The following is a 22422-nucleotide window of genomic DNA, read 5'->3' on the forward strand; positions in this document are numbered from 1 at the left end:
GGCCTCTACTGCAAACGTGGGGCTGCACTGGGGCTCCTGCTGCACTCCTGCTATCCCCAGAAGGGAACGGGGAGCACAGGAGCCAAATTACAGAAGCTCTGGAAGGTGGTGGGGTGCGTGGAGGTGGATGGTGTGCAGTGCCTCTCGAAGGGCTCACAACCCACGGAGGCAAATCTTCCAGAACTGTCCCCAGATCCCTTACATTTGGGAGAAAGCAAAACAAAACAAAACCAAACCTCGGGCCCCCGTCCAGGAGCCCCAGCCTTACGCACCCTCCCTTCGCCGGCGTGACAACTGAGCGCGTCCCTACGCTCTCGCCCACGCGCGGAGCGCCCGGCAGAGCCCGTGCGCGCTCATCGCACCAGTGACGCTCGCCAAGTTGTCAGTCACCAGCTCCCGCCCTTCTAATTGGCTGCAGCGCTCCTACTCCGTGTCTCTCCGCTCAATTGCTAGCCAATCGTGAGGCGAGGCGGGTAGCCGTCGGGGCGGGAGCTCCCGCCTGGATTTTCCTATTGGCGGATTTTTGCTGTTGGCCGCACGGGCCGTGTTGCCTGGTAGAGCAGCCACGGCAGAAGAGCGCTGCGATTGGCTGACCATTGTCGCGCTTGGCTCGTGACGATTGGGAGGTGAAAAGGAAAGGGGCGGGGCGAAGGACAGAGAGCGTTCTTTCTTTTTTTCTTCCCCCCCCCTCCTATCCGCTTTCTGATTGGCCGAGCCCCGCGCCGGGCGGAATTTCCGATTGGCCAGCGTACGCTGTTGCTAGGCAGGTGAGGAGGCGCGGGGCGGGGCGGAGCTCCCCCTTCCGATGAGTCGGCTCTGAGGTTCAGTCAGCGCGAAGCGCCCCGACCCGCGTCCGCCGCGAGCCCGCCCGAGACCCGCGTCCGCCGCCGCCGCCCGCTCTGAGGAGCCGCCGTCGCGCGCTTCCCCTCGCCCCTTTCCCCTCAGCGCCATGGCCTCAGGATCCGAGTAAGTGCGGGCTCCTGCCGGCAGGCCGCGGCCTAGGCCCGGCGCCGAGGCGCTGAGGCGCGGCCTTCCTGCCCGTCCTTCGCCTCGGCGCCGCGCGGCGCTGCCGGGCCGGGCCGGGCCGTTCGGAGGCGCGGCGGGGGCCCGGCTCCGGTTCCCGATCCCGCTGTGTCATGCAGGCCCCGAGCGGGCGGAGGCGGGGCCGCGGGAGGAGGGTGGGCCGCTCTTCGCGCTCCCGGCCGGGCGCGTGCCCGCAGGGGGCCCTCGCCGCCCCCTCCCGCCGTCCCTGCCCGGGAAGTGTCGAGTCACGGCGGGGCGAGGCCGGGCCTCTCGCCGAGCCCCGGTGTCCCGGCCGGGCTGGGCCGCGGCCGGGCGGCGCTTTGTCTCGTAGGACCCGGAGGAAGCGGCGGAGCGGCCGGCGAGAGGGGCAGAGCCGCGGCCAGGTCTCTGTCCCGCGAGCGCCGAGCCGCCCCCGGGCCGTGGCTGCGGGCTGGCGAGTGATTCGGCATGGGGAGAGGCGGACATGTTGTGTTGTGCCGGGCCGGCCCCGTGGCGGCTGAGGCAATCCGCTCTATTTTCATCTCTCGTGCCTTTGCCTCGCGCCGCTCTCGGTTGCAGGCTGAAGATCGTCTTTCACGCTTCTCAAAAACGAGTTGGGCAATAACAGTCCCGCGGCTGCCATCCCACGTGCGCGCTCCGCTGGGTTGGCTCTCGAGCTGAGTAAAGACGGCACCCGAACGTGATTTCCTAAATCCAGGAATACTTGAAGTGACTCGCTGGCATTGCCAAAGGCACTTTCGGTCATTTTAGCGTCTATTGTTTGTGTTCTAGTTTTCTTTTGCAACTCCTGAAATTTAGACCTGGCCCTGCTAAGTCGGGTCCTTGAAGATGTGCCAAGCATTCAGCGTCGCGCTGAATGCTTGTGATAAAGATGATAGTCTAATAGACCTATTTTTTAGCTGTGTGAAAAAGACGTATTTTCTTTTTGCAAAGTTTTCTCACCACGTAGAAAGTTACTCAACTAGGGAACAGTTGCCTTTTAGCCACAGTTTTTAGTTCAGTTCAGTGCTGTTGGCAACCATCTTGTTGAATTTTAGCACTGCACGAGCTAGCAGAGTGTGATTTCTTGAGAGATTTTCGTGTGCGTACCTGTCTGGCTCATCTTCAGCATGCCTTTGAACTCGGTCGTCCTGTGCTGTTCCAGTGAGTGGCTGCAGTCATCTGAAATGTCATTCATTTGCTTTAATGGATAAAATGTTTTGTAGGCTTTTAATATCTACCTGGGGAAAGCAGCTCCATCTGTATCGTGGATGTTTGGGCTCAGGTTGGTAAGAAGCTACTGACAGGTTTGTCTCGGAAGGGCGTTAATAAAAAAAAGTCCAGTAGCCTCCAGAAGGCATGATTGTTTTCACTTTCATTGCTGAAATTGGAGTCGTCTTGAGTCAGTGACCTTTCACTATATATTTACCACAGACTTACAGGAATCTCTTAGTTCCCTAGTTCATTAGGATTTCTTGTGATTTTAGTTATTTCTTTTCTTTAGTAGTTGTTCTCAAAAGAATGGCTAATCAGTAATTATTTTCTGCTTGCTTCATGTTGTCTGCTGTAACTACAGCCTTTGGGTGTTACTGTCTGCTAAACAGAGGTGTTCTGACACACGGAAAAATGTTAAAAGTGTGGAAATTTTTTAAAAGTCTACCTCTACCTCTAAAAAAGGAGTGAGAGGGAAAATGAGTGAGGGAGTTGGCAAAAGGAGTGAGTAGGGGAAGTGATCTGAAGATGTTGCAGTTTCTCTCTGGCAGAAAACTCATAGAGGAGCATTAAAAGTTAGTCAGGCTAGGTGTCTGTCTTGGCACTTCACTGGAGTTCACCAGCACGCATAGGAAGACTGGCAGAAGAGGATCACAATACATTCCTAGGTTTCCAGCTTAGTATTTCAGTTTGGGCTCTCCTTTTGAGGGGCACATTTTGCTCTGTCTTTTCAGTTAATGCTTGAGAAGCCCCCAGGAGAGGCAGAACAAAAACAAATAGTGATGGTGATACCCTAAGTTGTAACTGAAAGATAGGGCAGCACTAGTCTGTCAGAGTTGGCACTTTCCTGTGTAACTGTTGTGTAATTTTCTAAAACCTTTATTTTTCTTTTTTTGCACAACAATTAGGGTAGATAACTGAAACTGACTCCAGGCATTTAGGTATGTGTATGCTGATTCCTCTAGATTTTTTTTTTCTAACGCTTCCAAGTTTCTTTGATTGCTTTAAATGCCATAATGTAATGATAGCATTGATTCAGTGCTTGCTTCTTACCTAGGAAACTGCAGATTCAGTTCTTCAGTACCAAAACTTTTTCCTCACATTCAGCAGGGCTAAATGTACCTCTTGCTGTGCTGTTCACTGCTGTGTACTGGAAAGTGTTTGCACTTTTTTCCCCAGTTTTTATGCAGCTTTTGGTTTAATGAAAGCTTTGGTCAAAAACCTTTCACTTGCTGCCCAATTTCTCTTCCATTTTATCTTGTGTCCTGGCATGTATTTTAGTCTGCGTAATAATCTCTGCATCCCAAAGGATAGTTACTCAGTTTCAGTGACAATTTATGCAGCCAAAGTCTGGCAATGGTTTCTTACCAAAAGGCCTTTGGATCCAATCTCATGTATGGAGGAGTATGATTTGCATTCAAACTTGAACAGACTAAATAGAGGTATTGTTGCTGTCTGGTGTCCCCTAGTTCAAGATTTGCAGTGTACCTACTGAAATAATTTCCTTTGCCCAGGAGCTTATGCTGATGCAGAGTACTTCATTTCTGTTTGCTGTTTTAACTACTGGCCTGGTGGCATATTGGTCCCAGTTTCCTTTTCTCTGTTAGGGTTGTTTTGTTTGTGTGTGTGTAAGTCCCAGCCCCTTTAGGACTTTGCCGGGACCGCATTTTCCCTTGAAGATGGCAGCTGTGGGCTTCTTTCTGCTTGTATCTAGCAGCCTTTCTTGTATCTCATTGGGTTTAAGGGCTGGGTCTGGAGCATTTTGCACAATAATTGAAAGGGGAATATGATAATTTCTTATGTGTTGCACATGAATGAAGAAAGGGAAAAAATCAACTTGCCCAGTGCTAGCAGTCCTGGAAAGGCATGTTTTACAACTCCTTATTTTGTTCTTTTAATATAATGCTCCCTGTAATTTCACCATGTTTCCTCTGCTACTGAGACTTTTGCAAAGCTTGAGGACCTTTTAGAAAACCACTGACTACACTCCCTGGCTGCTGCTTGTTGTCCCTCTCCAAGTGTCAGGGAAAAGAGGTGGCTCCACACACTTTGTCTTGGAAAAACTTCGGTCTTGAGTGTGTGGGGGGCAATGTCATGCTGTGGACGAGGTATGACAGACCTCTCTGATATGCTTCTCAAGGTGAGTGACCACGTTAAGCACAGTTAATCCCGCAGCATGCTGCATTCATACTGAGTAGTGCTTGTTATTCTGCAGCTACTCAAGGTTTGACTTCTAGTTATTTTGTCCCTAAAGAGCTAAATGGAGCCAAGGCGGTTGTCCACAAAGGGCTGCCTGCTCTTTGCTCAAGACAGAGAAAAGCATTTTTATTGTTTTTGTCAGAATCAAACTGAACTCTGCATCATTTTCTGTGACCTCTGAACTACTTAGAAATAAGTAGTCAGATGTCTGTCAGGGGAAGTTACAACCATGTTGCTATTTTGACTGGCTGAAGTACAACGTCCAGGAGTTCCTCAGGAATCAGTTGGCTCCAAATCGTGCTTTTTTGGTGGTGGTTGTTTTTTTTTTTTTTTAAAGAAAATGTATTAATCTGCCTTTCTTTCATTTCCTTACTGTTTCTATTTGCCTTGATAAAGTCAAGCAAATCATTTTCTGTCATATTTCTTGTGGTGTAGTGTGTTAGAGCTTCAGAGACTTCTGTGAAGATATCACAGAGGAATTCTTAAAAAAACCAAAACAACAAACAATTTTTAATGAGCTCTTGATAATTTCACTGGCTTACTAGCTTTAACTAATAGACCTTGACAGGCAGAACTCCTACCAGCTCTTCCTGTCAGGGTAGCTGTGGCATTGTTCTTTAATTCCCCCATTTATCTGGGATCGGACACCAAACGGACTTAAACTTTTGTTTCACTGGCAGTGGTTACATGTGATTGCAGATGAGTGGTAATTCTTTTAGGGAAAACACTGTCAGCAACATCTCAGTGACCACTTCTTTTCATAGATAACTTTATAGCCATTTCCATTTGAGACTGACTTAATGTTTACCCACAGGAAATGTTGTCATTGAACACCTGAAACTGGTGCCTGGGAATAACATTCTCCTTTATTTTACAAACAAGTATAGTTTTTAAGAGATGTGGTGACAAAGAAACATGTAGAAAATGGAAACCAAAACAAGGGGGGGTGTCTGCAAAGGGAGGAGTGTTATCACTTAAACTTAGTCCTTCTGTTTTCTTCTCCAGTTCTAAAGCAGATGACTTATCGACTGCTATTCTGAAGCAGAAGAACAGGCCCAATCGGTTAATTGTTGATGAAGCCATCAATGAAGACAACAGTGTGGTGTCACTGTCCCAGGTGTGTTATCTGTTAACAAAAAAATTAATGTAGATAATACATAAACAGCTGCTGTATATTAACTTGAAATTTAACTATGCAGTATGAATCTAAGTGTTTGTATTAGAAACTGCAGCTGTTACAAGTGAGGGAGATGGACTGTCTTGCTTTCTAGTACTCTTACGTAATAAGAATAGATTTTGATCATGAACTTTTAAGATTCAGTTGAGTTTAAGCCCTCAGTCTGGTTTCAGGGTTAGCTCTTGATCTATGCAATGAGATCCAGTGTCTTTGTGGCTTTAGTATGTCACTTCCAATACGTAATTCACCAAGGTCAAGTGATTGCGTTCAAATGCTTGAATTCTTGTCTTATCAAAAGCTTGTTCTAATGTTCTTACTGTTAACAGGCAAAAATGGATGAATTGCAACTGTTCAGAGGAGACACTGTTCTCCTAAAAGGAAAGAAGAGGAGAGAAGCAGTCTGCATTGTTCTGTCAGATGATACCTGCTCAGATGAGAAGATTCGCATGAATAGGGTTGTTCGCAACAACCTGAGAGTGCGCCTGGGTGATGTGATCAGGTGGGGACTGGCTTGCTAATGTGTGCATATTCCTTAGTTGCCTGCATAATTTGTGTACTGGCTCTGAATTTAAAGACAAAGTTTGAAGGAATTATTTTTATATCTTTTAGAAGAGACCTCAGAAATGTTTCCAAGTGTGTGGCTTGCATCAGGGATCTCACTTAACTTTTGCACGTGTTTCTGGCTGTGTACATACTCAGATTAATACTGAAAATTGATGGTAAAGATTCTTGATGTCTATTAGCTCTTTCACAAACGTAGCTCCTGTAGTTAAATTGGGTAGTTCAATGATCCCAAATTTACTTTGTCAGATGAACTTGCGAATTCTTTTTTTTATGTCTATACCAGTAACAGTGGAAAGCGTTGAACAGTATTGTAACCTATCTCACAGTATCTAGCTGAAGCACCCAGCTGCCTTGTGACATACAAGTGTTCAGAGGTGCTAGGGACGGATATAAAAAACATGAAGCAGTGAAAATTAAAAGACCTCAGAATACATTTATATTCAGAATGTCTAAATTTCAGTTTTTGTTCCAAAAGTAACTTTATAACTAGGAATTATTTAAAAGTGTTGCAGGAATAATCTTGTTGTGCGACACTTGGAGAAGGTTGTGAGATAATATTGTGTCAAGTACATCTTAGCTTATAGGAGCTGGGGAATGCCATGTGAGCACTTCGGAAATGCAGAAGTGTTAATATGCAGGCTTAAATATGGGAAGGCCAATGGTTTCACTATTGAGGATCTTCCTAACTTGCAATCTCCTACATGTTCTGGGAAAACTAGAGCCTGGCACTGTACTTCCTGGGGTGTTCACTGGCATAACTTTTAAATGCAAACTGTTTCATACAAACTTTGTTGAGGAGACAGGTGAAGCTGTATCACCTACCTCTCTAATACTAGAAAATTCAAATTTTAAACAGTACCCTGTTTGGAACAGGACAAACCTTTGACACAGTTTGTGTCAAGTAAAGGTGAATACTCATTTTAGATATGAGGTTACTTTTGAAGTCTTTCTAGTGTAACAGTTCAGCCTCTGATCTCACCTTTTCTGATGGGACTGTGTCTTTGATAGTTCTCAACCCTATAAATCAGGGTTATTAGCATTGTTATTAGCATTGTTGCAGTGGTCAGAGAACTTTCACATTTGTTGCTCTCTAAGGTTTTGTTGCTGATATTTAATTACTTATTGTATTGCTTTCTGTAGATTAGCCTCTATCTAAATCCAGATTCATGGGCCAAACACCTCCTGCTTGTGATCCATAAACTTTTCCTTCTGGGGTGGTCTGGTTTTTCCTTTACTCTTTTGCTGTATCATCTTTGTAAGGCATATGTTGAAAGTATCTGTTAAGATACAAAGTAGTGCATGAAAAATATTGCAGTCAATTGCAATTCTATGTAGGCTTTTCTTAAGCAGGCAAAACCAGTTTGAGCTTTCTACTTTTCAGCTGCAGCTATCACAACAGTAGGCTTTTGGCCTACACACCTACACTATAAAATGATAGTTGCAGTGTTTATTTAAAATGGGGGAAAAGAGCCTTAGGACTTCCATCTAACCTTCAGTTTCTGAAAAGTGGGGTGTCATATGGATACCTGGCTGCAAGCTGATTACCACTGACTGGTACTTAGAGAACCTCTGCTGTGTATCAGGATTATTGACAGCAGGCTCTGATTCCTTGTGGTAAGTTACAAGAGAGAGATGAAAGATAAAAGGTACCTGCAGCTCTATTTTTTGTGCAGTTGGTTGACTGTAGCTAGTTCCTTATTGAAACAAAAAATAGCTTGTAATTCCTGCAGGTTGTCTTTCTGCTCTAGTAATTTGTGAATTTTGGGTTAGTGAAGGACATCCTGGTGGAAGAGCAGGAAGAAAGTATGAAACACCCCAGCAGGCTTGGATAAGGCTCAGAGGAATGAAGGAAGGTGTGATGTGAAGACGAGCTCTCTAGGGTATTTAGTTTCTCAGCATTTAAATGTTCTTAGGGAGGTGGGAAGTCTCAGCAAGAATTTGGATAGTCCTTTCTGGGAGTTGTACTGGCCTGAGAAGAAACGTTACTGCCTTTTCCAGACTTGGGTGTAAGTCCAGGGTGATGTGGCTAACTGATGTTTTCTTCTGTTGCAGCATCCAGCCCTGTCCAGATGTGAAATATGGCAAACGTATCCATGTGCTGCCAATTGATGACACAGTAGAAGGAATCACAGGGAATCTCTTTGAGGTTTATCTCAAACCATACTTCCTGGAAGCATACAGACCCATCAGGAAAGGTAACAGCACTTGCTCTTGAAGTCCTGATTATGTACTGTAGTCCTGAGACTGAGTAAAGGCATCAGACTGGCATCTTTCGAGTGAGATTTTACCAATGCTGATATTTGTTCTTTTTTTTGTTTAAAAACAAGAACAACAACAACAACAAAACTTGGGTAGAACTTAGGAGAAAATCTTAAACTAAGTTGTTACAATTTGAGAGGATTGGGTGTTTGCTTCTGTATTAAGCAATTGGTTGGATATACCAAGTGACACCGTAATTCAATTCACTTCTTCAAAATAATACAATAACTGAGAGAGTGCTTAGAAAACCAATTGCAGCTTTAGAGCTACGCTGGTAGCACATCTGCTGGAGCAAGTAGGTCCTAATACAGTATAAGTGCAAGTTGAATAAAATTTTCTAGTTTCTGTGGTCCAATTTAGTCAGAAGTTATAGTTAATATGTATTATTCTGCTTCTAGAAACAAGCAGTTGTTGCAATTAGTAACAACTTATTAAGATAAATTCAAAGTAAGTTTTTTATTATGTTAGAGATTTTTGTCCCTTCCATCATTGTTTCTGGATAGAATTTCTTCTTTGAGCCAGTAGGCTGTAATAGGACATTCAAGACTTACCTTTGCATGTCTTTGTGCAGGCTGGAACAGCCACTCTAGAAAGTCACCTGGTTGGAGCAGTAGTAGCAAAAGCAATGTACAGATGGTGGCTGGAATTAATTTCTCTAGTGAAATGGTCAGCAGTTGCTGTTCTCAAACATAAGGCACTGGGAGTCAAAGTGGGGCAGTTGGGGAGCTGTATAAAGAAACCACCTTTTTGAGATCGAGTCTCACGTTGCTCTGCATATTTCTTGAAAACCTCTGGTTGCTCAGGCTGGTGCACCATTTCAGTCTGCCTTTGGTTTCTCCTGTCTCATGAATTTTCACTTGCAGTTGTGCTGTCTACTGTCCCTTGGGCTATGCACTGCAAGCAGGCAGCTAATTTGTAAATTGATAGCTAGTTTCTAAAGATGACAGAGAAAAACATGAACATCTTTCTTTTGAACCCTATTATTAGCCTGTTTGCTTATTTTTTTTCTAAACAGAATCTAAAGGGCTTTTTCTTTTCTGTAAACAAAAAGAGTTCTAAAAAAGCTAAATTGAAACTGAATGAAAAATAAATATGACAATTATGTTTGATTGTTTGGTATTTAGTTGGAGCATTCCTTTCTGTTGTTTTCTGTTTGTTTCTGCATGAAATTTGAGAAGATTAAACTGCTGCAGATCTGAATGATGTCCTAATAGTCACAGGTGCAGCTCTTGAGTCTGAGATACAGAGCAGTATGAAAAATGCTAGTGGCATATGCATGTATAACCTATTTTCTTGTCCTCTGAGGCTGCTGGATGTACAGGGATGGGCATTTTGCAGATGTCAGTTGCAACAGGGTAATGAATTGTGGGTTTTCACAGGTGACATTTTCTTGGTGCGTGGAGGGATGCGTGCAGTGGAGTTCAAAGTGGTGGAGACAGATCCAAGCCCTTACTGCATAGTGGCTCCGGACACAGTGATCCATTGTGAAGGAGAGCCCATCAAACGAGAGGTGAGCAGAATCCTATCACACGGTTCTTGTACTGATTTCAGTCTGTCCTGTGAAATCTCTTTCTGTGACAGTGTGTTCAGCTCTGGGAATGGCATTTTGTGTATTGAATGTAATGCTGGAAGCTGCGTTTCCAGGGGATGAGCTGATGCTGGCAGTAGTTTGAGAAATGTGCTTCCACTGTCCTTCCTCAGATACTGAGATTACACTAATGCCTAGGCCATAATTTGGTAGCAGCTGGTTTTGCATCTGCTTCCGGGTATCTAGGGCTGGGCACTAAGTGGAATTTATGGACATTAAATGCATCATTTAATTCCAGAGTTCCCTTGATCCATAGCAGGCTTAAATGTGTTGCTAAATTTTGTGCCATGTGAGAAAAAAGCAATTAATTGTTTTTTAAGTGAGATAATTGAGATCTCTAAACAGGTAGTTTTGTTTTAACTTTATTTCAAGCTATTGAGATATCTAACCTGGGACATCCAAAGTTTAAGGCAGTGTGAATGGCTGGTCCATCAGGCGTAGGCCACCTTATTTTTATAGAGTAGGAAATCTCAGGAATAGGAGTAATTTGGCCATGACTGCCTTTTAACTAGCTGCAAGTCAGATTGAGTGCTGCTTTCTGGTTAGCTTCCCTCTGTTTAACAGTTGTTGGACACTGAATGAGTCTGGGCTCATTAGAACACCACACAGGCAGACAGGAGCAGGTTCAGCCAAAGCTACCAAAATGAACCTGAGGTCAAAATAAATGAGATGGGCTGGGAGAGTGGGCTTATGCGGCCTAGAGAAGGAAAGGTGAAGCAGCAGACCTACTGGCAAGGTGGAAAGGTGTAGGCAACCTGACTTTTCTGAAAGTTGTGCCCAGGAACAGGACTAGAGGCACTGGCACAAGCTGAGTCAAGAAAGTTCCTGGCAGATGCTAGAAAAAAGGTTTCCCCAAAGCCTAGAGCAGAGCCTAGAGAGATCAGGAATCTCTATCGCTGGAGATCTTCAGCACTTGTCAGGGACAGTCTCGTATTAAAGTAGTGGTACTGGCTTGGTGAGTGTTTGGCCTGAGCTCCTGTAAGATTCCATGTGATGTTTATTTATTATTTTAGTTACAGTATCCTTGTTTCAACTGGGTCTGAGTTGATTTTCTTCATTGTGTCTGGTATGGTGCTACATTTTGGCTTTAGGATAAAAACAATGTTGATAACATACTAATGTTCAGTTGTTGCTGAAAAACACTGTACAGAGCCAAGGACATTTCAGTTTTTTAGCTTCAGGCTGTTATCCAACAGGGTGGGTTCTGCTGAGAACCCCCTGTGGGGGTCCTTGAGATGGACCTTGTCTCTATGGGAGATCTCTGGGATGCCTCCTATGGCAGGCAATTGCCATTGAATGTTTGGGTAGTCAGAGATAAGAAACAAATGTGAAAGACATGAGAAAGACTTGAAAATGAGATTCTCAAAACAACAAAGAAATGACACTGAGCAAAAGCCCAGACTCCTGGAACTAGGGAGGGATTGTTGAACTATTGTTTTCACTCAAGTGTTTAATACGTTTCCTTCCTGGTAGGATGAAGAAGAGTCATTGAATGAGGTGGGCTATGATGACATTGGTGGCTGCCGGAAGCAGCTGGCTCAGATCAAAGAGATGGTGGAACTTCCCCTCCGACATCCTGCTCTCTTCAAGGCCATAGGAGTGAAGGTGGGTACCTGTGTGCATCAGGTGGATGAGTGGTCTTGCTTTCACTGATGGCTCATTATGTAGGAGCCTTAGGACATACTGAAGGGGAATAAGTAAGAGGAATAACTTGTGTGTTGTTTGTCTTCCTCTTTAATGCTGGTATTGGGGAGAATTTCCTTACGTGTTTTACAGATTGAAGCACTAGCACTTGTAAAACAGAATGATGTTTTGAATAAGCACTGTCAATTACTGGCTGGGTTTTTGTTTGTGTGTCATGCAAAGTAGTCAGGGTGTTGGTGGTAGGATAGCAGCTGTTGCATGAGGTTGCATCATCATTTCAGAGTGATTTTATCAAATACTTGGAATTTCGCTGTGAAGCTTCTTAGGCATTCTGATACTAGTTTACCACCTAAATCCCTTCTCTTTTCCCAGCCTCCACGGGGAATCCTGCTGTATGGTCCACCTGGCACTGGCAAAACACTGATTGCCCGAGCAGTGGCCAATGAAACTGGGGCTTTCTTCTTCCTGATCAATGGTAAGTTTTGGGTCTGCTTTGGACCAAGATCTGCTGTGTAATCATTCATCCAACTAATGGTAGTAAATGGTTTAAATAAGGCTTGTGTAGGCACGTGTCCTTGACATCTGTCCTTGCTTGCTTCTTTCAGGTGCCCCTCTGGAGATGCTTAGAGGCCATTTGTGCAGAAGCATCTGTAGTGGCACTGAACTTAAGTGTAGTGGTTGAAAGGCAGCTTTGTGTTGCAGGAACTCAGTCTGTCTGAGTGTTCATTTATGTTGTAGGGGCACAGCTAGGACTGAAGCAGTGAGATTATTCCATGTATATGGGCAAAAAAAAGCCTTTTTTTTTGCCAGCATGTTTTACTCAGAAAAAAAGCTAGTCTGCATTGCATTTTTCTTCCCTTCAAGTAAAGTACAAGACTTGTTTTGTCTTGTTTTGTTTCACTTATCTTTAATTAGGAGGAACTTTTCCTGAAAGCTATAATGTGTACCTTGGAACTTAGCTACAAATGACAGAACCTCATGCTGATCATTATCACTTAACAGCAGTTGAGATAGATAGGTACTAGTTTATGTCCACAAACAAAATTCTGAATTTTCCTCAGTACTCTTCTCTCCCATTTTACAATCAGTGCTACAATAACTGAATGTTTGTACTTGAGAACTGCTGCTTTTCCTCTCTTCTATGATTTCAATTAGACCCATGAAGGTGAAAGCAGCACAGCATAGCAAAAAGCAGTAGTATCTGCTTTTTATCTCAAGGTGTCATAGGAGTGACCAGTGGTAGTGAATTAACTTGCTTTTATCTGAAGATGTTAGAAGTAAATGGATGTCTCTACCCACATGTCACCCTTGTCTTATACTTTCTAAGTGTATGAAAGGTGTCACTAATAATAAGTCAATTGCCATAGACTTGTGCTTCTCTTGCATCATAAAAATGACATTTGTTGTCAGAATTAGTGATGCATTCTCTGCTCATCCCAAAACTGAAGCAGCAGGCAGTAGAGAGAGCTGGTGTGAATTGATGGATTACCTGAAGTGAAACAGTACCTGCCTGGACCAGAGGCTCTGCAGCTAGAGCACTTCAGTCAGCTAGCAGCTTTACACTCCTGAGCATCAGGTTTCTTTTCCTTGGATCCTTCTGAAGAAGCATAGTTTGTCTTCATGATCATTTCCATCATCATGATGAAAAAAACCTAAACAAATTAGATTGTTAAGTGTTAGAGTTTAGCAATTGTAGGAAGTCTCAGGGGGTTGCTGTCCTTTCTGGAATTGGCGTGTTCATATTTTTTATGAATTAATGCTTTGGGGGCAGATTGCATGGTGTGCTTTTTTGGCTGTTTGCTTGTGGGTTTGTTTTTGTTTTGTTGTGTATGTGTGTTTTTTTGTTCATACTTGTTTGTTTTGTTTTGGAACTTATTTATAAGCTTGTACAGAGGTAAATGTTTACCTGTATAATACAAGCTGAAGACAGTTTCAGTATCTTACAGCTTTTTCCTTCCCTACTCTGGTAATTCATCACCATATAATTTGATTGCTTTTCTTGCAAGCTAGGACTGGCATTAACAGTGTGTGGTGGCACATTACAGAGAAGCTCACCAAGTGTGAAATAGGGTAAGAAAAGAGGCAGCTAAAGGTAGCTCATTGACTAGTACTGCATTCTGTTAGAGTAAACTGAAAACACCAGAGTAACGATAGAAAGTAATTCCGCATGCTGTTCTTGCCTGTTCAGCTGCAAATTTAGTGAATTTGGTTGATAGTGTTTGCTTTGGCTTGAAATATAGATACTCCCATGTGAATGTTGTTCTGAAAAAATTCAGCTGCATGCCTTGGAGCTGTCTGCTTTTCTTCTGGGTGCCACAGTGCTGCTATTTTTCAGGTCCTGAGATCATGAGCAAGCTGGCCGGTGAGTCTGAGAGCAATCTGAGGAAAGCCTTTGAAGAAGCTGAAAAGAATGCACCTGCCATCATTTTCATTGATGAACTGGATGCCATTGCTCCGAAGAGAGAGAAGGTAAAAATAGACTTTGGGAGCTTAAGATGTATTGTGTAAGATGTACACCCTTTTTGGTAGCAACTGGCATGAATCTCTGTGCTTTGAGTATAGGGTAAGGCAGCAGTTGGACCTGAGAGGAATTGTATATTGTCCACAATGTTTCGAAGCAGCTGGTGGTTTTAGTGTCTGTCTGCTGTGGTGCAGCTCTAGTACCTGTGCTGTGCTGTGGACCTTGAAATCTGATCATTGCTTTCCATCTCCACAGACGCATGGAGAGGTGGAGCGTCGCATAGTGTCTCAGCTATTGACTCTTATGGATGGACTGAAACAGAGAGCACATGTGATTGTTATGGCAGCTACCAACAGACCAAACAGCATTGACCCAGCACTCAGGCGATTTGGTAACTGGTTTATCATCTTTGTTTTGTCTGTTAATACTTTATTACAGGCTATGCTTCAGGCGCCTTGAAAACATTGAGCAGAAATTTGTTATTAAACATTGTCTGTGTTGATTGTGATTTGTCTCCAACTTCTTGTTTGAGGTTAGCTTCTAGGGTTCTGGGCTTTGGTATAATTTTCTCGTCTTATTAGATTGGAACTTATGGAAATAACAAAATACTTGAAATCTAGTGGTAGCCTTTTTTAGTTGAGGCTAGCTTGAAGGAGTAAATGGCTTTTTAAGAGAATGTTCATGCCTCAGGCTAATTTTCTGGCTTCTCTTAATTTTTACTGATGAGGAGTCAGGTAGTTTCCAAGATCTGGGTTTCCAAAGCTCTGCAGTGTGAATGAATGTCTGGTGTATGAGCAGTGAAGCCTGTAATAGCAAGCCAGTCAAGTTTACAGGAGAAAATAGCATCTTTAGTCTGCAGACTAGACTGGAGACTAATGATAGGCATATGTACTTCAGTTAGTATTTCAGTAATATGTAGGCTTTCTGCCTCCCCACGTTAGGTTTTGGCATTTCACTGCTTGAGCATTGCTAGTGTGTACTGTAAAAAGTTCAGAAAAGCCAAATTCTTCCCTCAAGTTCTTATGCTCAGGACACAGAGATAGGAGTAAACAAAAATGTCTTGTGATGTCTTGGAGAAGCAAATGTTATCTTGTGATATCTTTTTCTGCAGATGAGGCCAGAAAAAAATTACTAAGACAGTAACAATCTGCTTTTTGTAATCCTGAACTCTATTTAATATAGTCGTCTCACTTTCTCTCACTTTCCTTACACTGCTAAGGCCTCTCCTTCTCTGATCTGACTCTGACTGTGCTGATAGATGCTGTAGAGAAACTGAAAGCTCTGGCATTTTATGAAATTATGGCTTGTCATCAGGTTGCTCAGTCGGAAGAAGCCACTGCAGCTTCTTTGGTTTGTAGAATCAGTAGCATAACATGTGTTGTATTCCCCAGGTCGTTTTGACAGAGAGGTAGATATTGGTATCCCAGATGCAACTGGTCGCCTGGAGATCCTGCAGATCCACACAAAAAATATGAAACTGGCTGATGATGTGGATCTGGAACAGGTGAGTAGCATGATGTTGGGAGGTTGTGGAGTCTCCTTCTCTGGAGATATTCAAGACCCGCCTGGACGCCTACCTGTGCGACCTGGTGTAGGGATCCTGCTTTGGCAGGGGGGTTGGACTCGATGATCTCTGGAGGTCCCTTCCAACCCCTACGATTCTGTGATTCTGTGAAAGGTGAATGTTCGTTGTGCAGTGTTTTGTAGTGGAAGAGCTGTTATGGCTTTGACCAGCAAATGTTAGTTGCTCATTTAACACATCTTTAAATGGGTGAATGTGTGATCTCTGAGCTTTCTTCTAATTAGTTTAACAGTGACCAAAATCCTCTCTTGCTCATTAAAAATGGCATTGCGGAGTGTAGCAATCATGTGTCAGTAGAATCTGCACATGGTTTGCCACTGACCTCTTGTGTTTGTTGTGGCATTCTCTTTAAAAATGAAGTAAGTTTAAAGCAGCAGTATGAGTGTTGTGGTGATTTGGGACACTCATTTTGTTCCTGTAATCTCTATCCTGAGTGAAGAGCTCCAGTCTTTGTGATTATCTTTCTGCATGCCTTCTGAATTCCAATTGCAACTTTGATCTCAAGTGGGACACAGAATAGTGTCTCTGCCTGTTAAATATGTGGTAGCACTTTTCCTGAAAATCACAGTGGAGCACTGACATTCCTATATTTCAGAGTTTCACTGCACCTCTGAATGAGTGACCAGAGCATGCCTTTCCTTGTGAATGCTTGCTTGTATCCCTGTGAGTCATAGTCAGTGCTTTGCTTTCAGGTGGCAAATGAGACCCATGGACATGTTGGTGCTGACTTGGCTGCTCTTTGCTCAGAAGCTGCTCTTCAGGCTATCAGAAAGAAGATGGATCTCATAGACCTGGAAGATGAAACCATTGATGCTGAAGTTATGAACTCGCTGGCTGTGACCATGGATGACTTCAGGGTAATGCAAAACTGCCCTTTTTTCTTCTAAGTGCATTAGTTGCTTTTTCGTGACATGATACAGTTCTGTACTGCTGTTTCTTCTGTTAACAGTGGGCTCTGAGCCAGAGCAACCCTTCTGCTCTTCGGGAGACTGTGGTGGAGGTGCCACAAGTTACCTGGGAAGATATTGGTGGTCTAGAAGATGTAAAGAGAGAACTCCAGGAGCTTGTACAGGTGAGGATTTCCAACAGATTTTTGCCCACTCAGCATAAAAAGAATCTCAATATTTTGTTTTGGGCTGTGAAATGCAGGGATTTTTAGAATAATTGCTTGTAGTGGACTGAAAATACCTTAATATTCTGTGTTAGCGAGCTGAGGAAGAGGAAGGTTTTAGGAAGCAGCTTTCCTGTTAGGCTTTCCTTAGTTGAGTCTGCAGTGACATCTTTAGTGAACTTTGTGCTACATGCAGACACAGCAATAGTTTTGCTTAAGTGGAGACCACTGCTGAGAGTTTTATCATGTAGTGGCTTTATATGCTAGAAGGCGAATGAAAATTCTCATGCACTGAGCCTTCAAAGAGCTTTTTGTCACTTCTAGCATAGGGACAGATGAGAAGTAATAATGAAGTATGCTATGAAGGGACACGAAAAGTCCCACAGATGCTCTGTGGAAACTTCTCATGTCTGCGTCTGCTGGGTTTTGATACATTCCTACTTTCAGTTAGCACTGCAGAGACACCTTGTCTGAGTGTAAAACAAACAAACAAACAAAAATTTTTAGTCTAATTTTCTGGTGTTCAGTCATTGCCTAGATCTGACCTTGTTGCTAAGGATAAATGCTCACATTAGACACCTTGCCTGTCTCTGGAGGACAGAGCTGACTAGGTTGGATAATGAGCTGTTTGTTCCCTTTTGCTTTTGCTGTGCAGAGCAAAGCTAGGTTTAAGTGTGCTGGAAAACTGCCCAAATTGTAGTGTTGAGTCCTTAAGAATGAACAGACTGTTTAGGGCAACTTTGCAGTTTAGCTGTGGTGCTTTTCAAACCAGTCCCCATTTAAAAAACCCCAGTGGCCCTGAGCAGACAGAATCCTGCATTTAACTCACTAGAAATCTCAGGGTGTTTTTTTAATTGTTTTTGTTGTTGGTTTTTTTTTGTTGTTGTTTTGGGGGGTTTCTTTTTGGTAGGAACAAAGTACAGACCTTTTGGGGCCCATTTTAAGGTTTTTGTGTTATTGTTCTAATTTAGTATCCTGTGGAGCACCCAGACAAGTTCCTCAAATTTGGCATGACTCCATCAAAAGGCGTTCTGTTCTATGGGCCACCTGGTTGTGGTAAAACACTTCTGGCCAAAGCCATTGCCAATGAATGCCAGGCAAACTTCATTTCCATCAAGGGGCCAGAATTGCTCACCATGTGGTTTGGAGAGTCAGAAGCCAATGTGCGCGAGATCTTTGACAAGGTGGGTGTTTATTCTGCTCCCTGTACTGTATTTGTGCTTAGATATCCCAGCATATTTTCTCCATTGTGCTGTCTTAACTGGCGTGGTTATTATTTGTGTATTTTGTGTTTCTCCAACTAGCAGTGTGAGCAGGGGCTGGTTTCCTGTTGTTGGGGATTTAATTCTCTTTGGGAAGCTAGATATGTAAATGGATTTGTCCTTCTACAGTTGGTATCTGTTATTACAGGATGACAAATGTCCCAGTGCCTTAGCAGTGAAGCAAGCATTAGGGTGACATAAACATCCCCCACATCTCTACTAACTTATTTTGAAACCTCATTATCTTATATCCAGTACAGATATTCAAAGCATCCTACAGGTGCTTGTCCTTCAGTATGGAGGACATAGAAAGGAGTTTGACTCCTACTACCCAGTTCCCTGTAGATAGTGTCACCTTCTGTTGCAGAGGGTACATGCCTTGTTTACCATGGGAATCCTCTTACCGGGTCAGGGAAGCTGCTGAAAGAGCGAAGTCAAAGGAAGAATGAGGGGAAAAAATTGTAAGTTGGAAAAGAGCCTCAGATACCATCTGCTCCAAGTGTTTGTCCAGAGCACAGAGACAACTTGGAAATTTGGTTTGCATATATTAGGACCTCATGTATATTAGTTCTGGACACATGCCAAGCATGGAGAATCCTTGGTATCTGTAGCCCTGTGTGCTGGTGTTTTAACTCTCTTGTTGTGAAGGATTTTTTTCCTTATTTCGAATTGAAACTTCCTTTGCAGCAATTTGCACCTATTCTCACTGCACACCTTGAAGAAGCATTTGGCTCCCTTTTCTCTCTGACTTCTTGTTTGGTAGCTGAAGGCAGTGACCAGAGCACCCCCTTCCCCACGACATCTACCAGTACCGCAGTGCTTAAATAACAAAGTGATATCCCCAGATCTTGAATGGAGAGTTCTTGCACAGGCAGTTACCCTCTAGCCATCAGAGCTACCACCCTTCTGTTTATCTGGTTCACAGTGATCCCAGCTTTGGGGAAATTTATCGTGTTATTAGGAGAGTTTATGGAGGGTTTGTTTGCAGGAGCCTGCTCTAAAGCAGCTCCTTCAAGCTCTCCTGGAGGTGACAATGCTCTGATGCCCTTCTGAACCCCTTTGATTCTAGGGGGAGGCTTAGTATGAAACCAGCGTGCTCCTTGCTTGATGGTATTTAATCATTCTTTGCTTTACAGGCCCGCCAAGCAGCCCCTTGTGTGCTCTTCTTTGATGAGCTGGACTCCATTGCAAAGGCTCGAGGTGGGAATATTGGAGATGGTGGTGGTGCTGCAGATCGTGTCATCAACCAGATCCTGACAGAGATGGATGGAATGTCCACCAAGAAGAACGTCTTCATCATCGGTGCTACCAACAGGCCAGACATCATTGATCCAGCTATCCTGCGCCCTGGCCGCTTGGATCAACTCATCTATATCCCCCTGCCTGATGAGAAGTCTCGGGTTGCTATTCTTAAGGCCAACCTGAGGAAATCACCAGTTGCTAAGGTAGGTACCGTGGGGTATCTGGTTTGATTTTGCTATGTGCTCCACCTATTCCCTGTGAGTTGGGGGCAGAGAGAGAGGGTTGGTGACTGCTACAGACCATGCAGAGCTGGGAAACCTTCCATCCCTGAAGGATGGAAGTGAAGAGGTAGGGATGGGCTCGAGATCTAAAACTAAGTGTCAGTGCAGCTAGATAGCAGTGTGTAAGCACAGCAGGTCTTTATCACATAGTAGAGTTCTGCCCACGGTGCAGGAATGGGAAGTGCCTGTTATGGCAAGATGGAAAGGATTCTTGTTCTCTGAAAAAATAAATGTAGAAAACGGGGGTGGGGAATTTGAAGAGAAGCCATTGCAGTTAATTGCTGAACTCTTTCATAGACAAGAGTTATATCCCTTGCCTGTCATTGGGGAGCAGGCAATAATGAAACAAATAGCATTTATCAGAGAAAAACAGATGCAAAGGGAGTGAACAAACTTCTTAAGGCCAAGCTTAGCTTTTTAAGTGCTGTTAGGAGGAGGTTCTGGTGCCACTGTGTCAGTTGAGGGGAAAAGTTTGTTCTCTTTATTTCCCTCTGCCCCATCTCCATTTCTATTCTGAAAACTGTTCCATTGATATTAAATGCTAAGATCTGAGCAGATTATAGCTGAAATCCTAATCAGCATGCCTCTTCTTGAAAATGAGCAATGGGGAGACATTTGTAGCCATGTAGCAGGTTCTTGCTGGGTGTGGGGGCCTGCCCTAAAGTGTAGCATATTTGTACCAGGAACACAAGCCTTAACAGCTTATCTTCTTCATACTGGCCAAAGTTAAGGTAGTGCCTTAAGACACCTCTGTCATTTGAGAGTACAAGATGTAAATGCTTTTCTTGTGGGGTGTTTTTTTTGTTGTTTGTTTGTTTTGCTAGGATGTTGACCTGGATTTCCTAGCTAAGATGACCAATGGCTTTTCGGGGGCTGACCTGACAGAAATTTGCCAGCGTGCCTGCAAACTGGCCATCCGAGAGTCCATTGAGAGTGAGATCAGGCGAGAACGTGAGAGGCAGACCAACCCTTCTGCCATGGTGAGTGGGGCACTCTGAGCCTTCCTTCTTATAAGATAGGCAGCCCACCTCTGCCTGTGGGTGAGGGATGATGAGTTTTTCTCAGTAATCCTCAGATGAGGACGAGTAGGCTGTAGGCTCTTGGCACAGACTGCTGAGCTGGAGCACTTTGTTCTCTTCTTGTGGGAGGGTGAGGGCCTCCTATAGTGCCTCGTCACTGGCATTGCTCAGCAGGCCCCTGCAGCAGTTGTGAGTCAGTCTGCTGCAGCATCCCCCTCTAGCCCCTGCCTCAGTGGGTACTGATGCATCCTGACCCAGAGGGAGGTGTGGGCAGGTGTTGAGCTGCACGTGGCTCATCTCAGCTCTCTGTCCTGCTGCAGGAAGTGGAGGAGGACGACCCGGTTCCTGAGATACGCAGGGATCACTTCGAGGAGGCCATGCGCTTTGCTCGCCGCTCTGTCAGTGACAATGACATCAGGAAATACGAGATGTTTGCACAGACTCTACAACAGAGCCGCGGCTTTGGCAGCTTCAGGTAACTGAGGGAGGCGGGGAGGGCAGTGTGACATGGTTAGCCCCAGGGACAGAGCGCTGAGAGCAGTTTTGATGTTCTCTGATAACAATCCCTCTTCCACTGCTTTTTCCTGTTCTCCCCAATGCGTACAGCAAGCTGAGCGTGTGGTGGGTACAAACCACTGCAGGTCAATTGCAGCTGCTCTGTTAGTGCTCCTGAAGCCCATCAACCCTTTTTCCTTTAATGCAAGCAACATCTGGCAATACTGTACGCCTTTTTATGACCTGCCATAAGACTTCACCACATTTCTTGCCCTTTTCTTTCTTGGCATCAGGGTGTGGAGGGAGGGAACTGTGCTGAGCTGTGAGGAGGCTTCTGAACTACATCTCTTCTCTTCTGTTCTGCACTGCTGTGTGCAGGTTCCCATCAGGTAACCAGGGAGGCGCTGGGCCGAGCCAAGGCACAGGAGGTGGCAGCGGGGGCAATGTGTACAGTGAAGACAACGATGATGATCTCTATGGTTAACTCGCTGTCCTCAGGACCAAACTCCAAATCAGGCCACGTTGTACAGGGAAAATCCAACGTTAATGGACTCTCGGCTTCTTCATTCCTCAGTGAGAACAGTGTAGGTGCACGTCAGACTTTGTACAGGGGATGTTTTCTGCAAACACAAATCCAGACCTATGTTCAGTTGGGAAGCAGACAGTGAATTAACAAGGAGGGGATCCGACTTAATTTCTGAGAAATTTCTGTTCTAGTTTATGTGGCAGAATCAGCAGCTTTAGCAAAGGGTACAACGCTAGCCTGTATTAAAAAAAAAAAAAAAAAACCCTACAAAAATAATAATTAAAAAAAAGAATAAAATCCCACAAAACTCTAGCCTCTAGGCTCTGGCAATTCCTTTATGTAGTATTGCCACAGCACTGGCAATACTGCCTCTAAATCCCATGTCTCACTTGCTATCTTGAGCGCTTCTCAGCTGCCTCTCTTGTGTAGTGCAGCCAGTATTTGGCGTTTTCCTGGAGTGTATGTGGTTGCTCTTTGTCCTTATGTCTTTTACCCCATGCTAATGGAAGAAATTGGTTGGGCAGTCTCTCTCCTGTGCCCCAACTTGGAAGTAAGCCCTGAGCTAAATGTCAGGTATTTGTTGTTGCTACTCCAGTGTTGGCTGTGAGCTGTTGGGTCTGTTGCTGCTTTGGCTCTTGTGCAGCAAAGGACTCCCTCAGAAATCCTCATCAGGCCTGCTTGAAGATGGGCACAGAAGGGTTCCTGGGCTGTTCCTGGAGCTTATGATGCAGCATAACCCAAATGTGGTTAGGGAATGGGAGCTTCCTCTGCTGTAGCAGCAGTTTTCATAAGGCTCTA

At 44.3% G+C, this 22422-nt stretch overlaps 1 protein-coding gene across 1 annotated transcript; it reads left to right on the plus strand.

The window, feature by feature from the left end:
- The first annotated feature begins 786 nt into the window (after window positions 1-786).
- Window positions 787-21634, plus strand: VCP (valosin containing protein). The gene is made up of 17 exons (XM_090131329.1): window positions 787-966; window positions 5419-5530; window positions 5917-6089; window positions 8207-8349; window positions 9793-9923; window positions 11475-11606; window positions 12018-12120; window positions 13981-14114; window positions 14362-14497; window positions 15498-15610; window positions 16381-16545; window positions 16638-16760; window positions 17771-17983; window positions 19198-19506; window positions 20409-20564; window positions 20924-21078; window positions 21477-21634. Exons 1-17 carry the CDS (start codon window positions 950-952, stop codon window positions 21580-21582), a joined length of 2421 nt encoding a protein of 806 aa, XP_089987455.1. The 5' UTR covers window positions 787-949; the 3' UTR covers window positions 21583-21634.
- Window positions 21635-22422: the final 788 nt, after the last annotated feature.

The sequence above is a fragment of the Phasianus colchicus genome, chromosome Z (assembly GCF_987193195.1).
Source record: "Phasianus colchicus chromosome Z, bPhaCol1.hap1.1, whole genome shotgun sequence".
Taxonomy (NCBI): domain Eukaryota; kingdom Metazoa; phylum Chordata; class Aves; order Galliformes; family Phasianidae; genus Phasianus; species Phasianus colchicus.

Coding starts and splice junctions, on each gene's coding strand:
- VCP (XM_090131329.1), top strand. Junction 11,607..12,017: donor TCAAGGCCATAGGAGTGAAG/GTGGGTACCTGT, acceptor CTCTTTTCCCAG/CCTCCACGGGGAATCCTGCT. Junction 19,507..20,408: donor GGAAATCACCAGTTGCTAAG/GTAGGTACCGTG, acceptor TTGTTTTGCTAG/GATGTTGACCTGGATTTCCT.